Genomic DNA, 3,114 nt, shown 5'->3' with positions numbered 1-3,114 from the left:
GTTAGCAGTCGTGCTCATTTGGATCAGGACAGAGAGGTGTGGTCTCTCATCCAACCACAGACAGGACAGGGGACCATTTCGTCTGTGATTTTCATGTGCACACCAGTGCCGTATTGACCCAAATGAGCGACTGCCGATCCGTCAGAGTTAACGTCGACGACATTCAAAAACATTTCTCTAACATTCAGGACTAAAATAACTTTTCATCAGCTTTCCTATACACTGCAGTGAAGCCAAGTCCGGTGGCTGAGGTCATAAATTTTTTCCGGTTTATTGTTGCGATTGTTAAGAACAATACAGGCCAAATGACTAGCATTAGTAGTTTTCAAAATGGGATGCTGGGAATGTGTTTATTACTGTTGCAAATGAACTGAACAGTGTATCAGGGGTGTAAAAGCTGATGGTACATGGAATATGAACGATTGTCAATTGACAAGGGGAAGGGAAAGCATTACTAGCACATACACAGGCCACGTATTAAAAATAAACATTGAATGTCAATAAAAATAAATTATTCTCTTTTCATATAAAAGCTGGGTACTTGTGCTTTCTCTTCTGTTCAGCAATTTGGTTTTCTTTTGTAAGCAATATACATTGTCGCATAAAAATATTGCACACTTTAACTCTACAATAATTGCAAAGGAACAAGTTACTAATAGTGCATCGACAAATAGTTTTGCTGGCAACAATGTAATCTTAAAATTGAAGTGCAAACCACACAGTCAGTATTTAGAGTCTATAATCATTTAATTATTTTCTTTCTTTCTTTATTTTTTTAAAAAGGGGGTTAGAAATGTAGGACACCTGCTGATCATTTTAGACAATTCAAGAAAAGGACATGGAGCCCAACCCAAGTGTTTCCACCGGAGCCACCGTTAAACAGTTCAAAAAGCACCTTACCCTCAATTTCTCTCCATTATACAAAAATAAAAATCTTCTAGCATTCACAGAAAAGGCTATTTGACCTCTTTTTCCAAGAAATTATCGCTGCCCGTAGCTCTTCTCAAGCCAATGCCGAACATCTTTAAGGTTGTAGAAAAATGGACCCTTTCCCCCAAGATAAGCGATTTTATTCTTCTGTACGATGCAAACCCGCTCGTAGGCCACACCGTAGGCTACGTTGGCGTTATTGTCCATGCAATCTGCCACCAATTGGCACTGAGGAGGCAAAGAGAAATGCTCCAGAAGTTTCCAAGCGGCAAACATCCTCTCCTCCAGATTGCGGTGTTTCCTCACTTCAAATGAAAAGTTCTCCATGGGAGGAGCCGCCCAGCCGTCTGAGGGGTGAGCCTCATCGATGTAGACAAGCAGGAAGTCTGCCACGTCCGAAAATTCCTCCACCATCCGCCGGAAAATCGGCAGCTGGCTTATAAAGGGGGGTCAAGTGGCCGAGCCGAAGTTGACCACTAACGGGCGGTCAGGAGACTCGAAGTCCAGCAGATGACACTTGTTATGAGTCTTACCGCTGACGCTCCAGCGTCTGTTGATGCCAGGGACCTTCACCACCTTGGAGTTTGGAGCAGCTTCACCCAGCTTCACCTGAACAAAACATCCACAATAAATACTTTTGAGGACATCAGAATCACTTAGCGGGCTTACTGGCCTCTGTTGTTATGGAAACTTAAGTGATGTCACCAGGTTTGAGAACTCGGTCCCACTTTATATTAAGTGGCATTAACTACTATGTACTTACATAAAAAATAAGTACAATGTACTTATTGTGTTCATATTGTATTGCAAAACACTTTTGCTGCTACTGAGGTGGGATATGGGTAAGGTTAGGGACCAGTTTGGTGGTATGGGTAGGTTTAAGGGTGGGTTAAGGTGTAAGGGATGGGTCAACAGTGTAATTATAAATGTAATTACATAAATTAATTACAGATGTAATTACATGCTGTTATTTTTCAAATATAAGTAAAATGTAAAAACATGTACACAATAAGTGCATTGTACCAAACGATTAATTTAAATGTAAGTACATAAGGCCACTTAATATTCACAGTTGTATATATACAAAGAGAACCCCCACAAATTCTTTAGGGCTTTGTCACTGCTCTAAACCGATAATGATGTTTCTGGCTTGCACCTTTTAATACCATCTGTAAGAACCTTTAAGCATCTTGTAGAAAAAGTACAGCACATGATTTCTTTGATCTCACAAAAGACTTTGGAGCCAGATATTTGTTTGTAAGAAGTCTATGAAAATGCCATTTCTGTGACTTTATAAGTGCGTATGAACTTTGGCACTGTGTGAAACAACACACATATAACTCATCCTCTTGTCTTTAACGTTAATAAAAAATAAGTACAATGTACTTATTGTGTTCATATTGTATTGCAAAACACTTTTGCTGCTACTGAGGTGGGATATGGGTAAGGTTAGGGACCAGTTTGGTGGTATGGGTAGGTTTAAGGGTGGGTTAAGGTGTAAGGGATGGGTCAACAGTGTAATTATAAATGTAATTACATAAATTAATTACAGATGTAATTACATGCTGTTATTTTTCAAATATAAGTAAAATGTAAAAACATGTACACAATAAGTGCATTGTACCAAACGATTAATTTAAATGTAAGTACATAAGGCCACTTAATATTCACAGTTGTATATATACAAAGAGAACCCCCACAAATTCTTTAGGGCTTTGTCACTGCTCTAAACCGATAATGATGTTTCTGGCTTGCACCTTTTAATACCATCTGTAAGAACCTTTAAGCATCTTGTAGAAAAAGTACAGCACATGATTTCTTTGATCTCACAAAAGACTTTGGAGCCAGATATTTGTTTGTAAGAAGTCTATGAAAATGCCATTTCTGTGACTTTATAAGTGCGTATGAACTTTGGCACTGTGTGAAACAACACACATATAACTCATCCTCTTGTCTTTAACGTTATTTTGATACTAAATGATTTCCTCAGCAAGACTTTGCAACCAAACAATGATGTAGTTAATGGTTGGGGACAATGAATGCACATAAAGCCAGTGTATCTTACCCCACTGGGTGATTTTTGATTGATTTTTATAGTTAAAAAGTAACAGGAATGTGAATCCAGACATTTAATGAATTAAGAGCATTGAGCCAAGAGGTCACTGACTGTCTGCCATATATAAT

General features: G+C 38.5%; 1 protein-coding gene across 1 annotated transcript in view; it reads right to left on the bottom strand.

Moving 5' to 3' along the window:
- Window positions 1–293: 293 nt before the first annotated feature.
- Window positions 294–3,114, bottom strand: part of LOC107588276 (type II iodothyronine deiodinase-like) — a 7,939-nt gene continuing 5,118 nt past the window's right edge. The window contains exon 2 of the mRNA XM_016276313.1: window positions 294–1,539. Coding sequence (XP_016131799.1) covers window positions 982–1,539 — 558 coding nt within the window. The 3' untranslated portion in view covers window positions 294–981. The remainder of the gene's footprint in view (window positions 1,540–3,114) is intronic.

This window comes from Sinocyclocheilus grahami, unplaced genomic scaffold (assembly GCF_001515645.1).
Source record: "Sinocyclocheilus grahami isolate Dianchi unplaced genomic scaffold, SAMN03320097.WGS_v1.1 scaffold101.1, whole genome shotgun sequence".
In the NCBI taxonomy this organism is placed as follows: domain Eukaryota; kingdom Metazoa; phylum Chordata; class Actinopteri; order Cypriniformes; family Cyprinidae; genus Sinocyclocheilus; species Sinocyclocheilus grahami.
The sequence above is the reverse complement of the archived record's forward strand: the minus strand, read 5'-3'. Positions and strand labels throughout refer to the sequence as shown.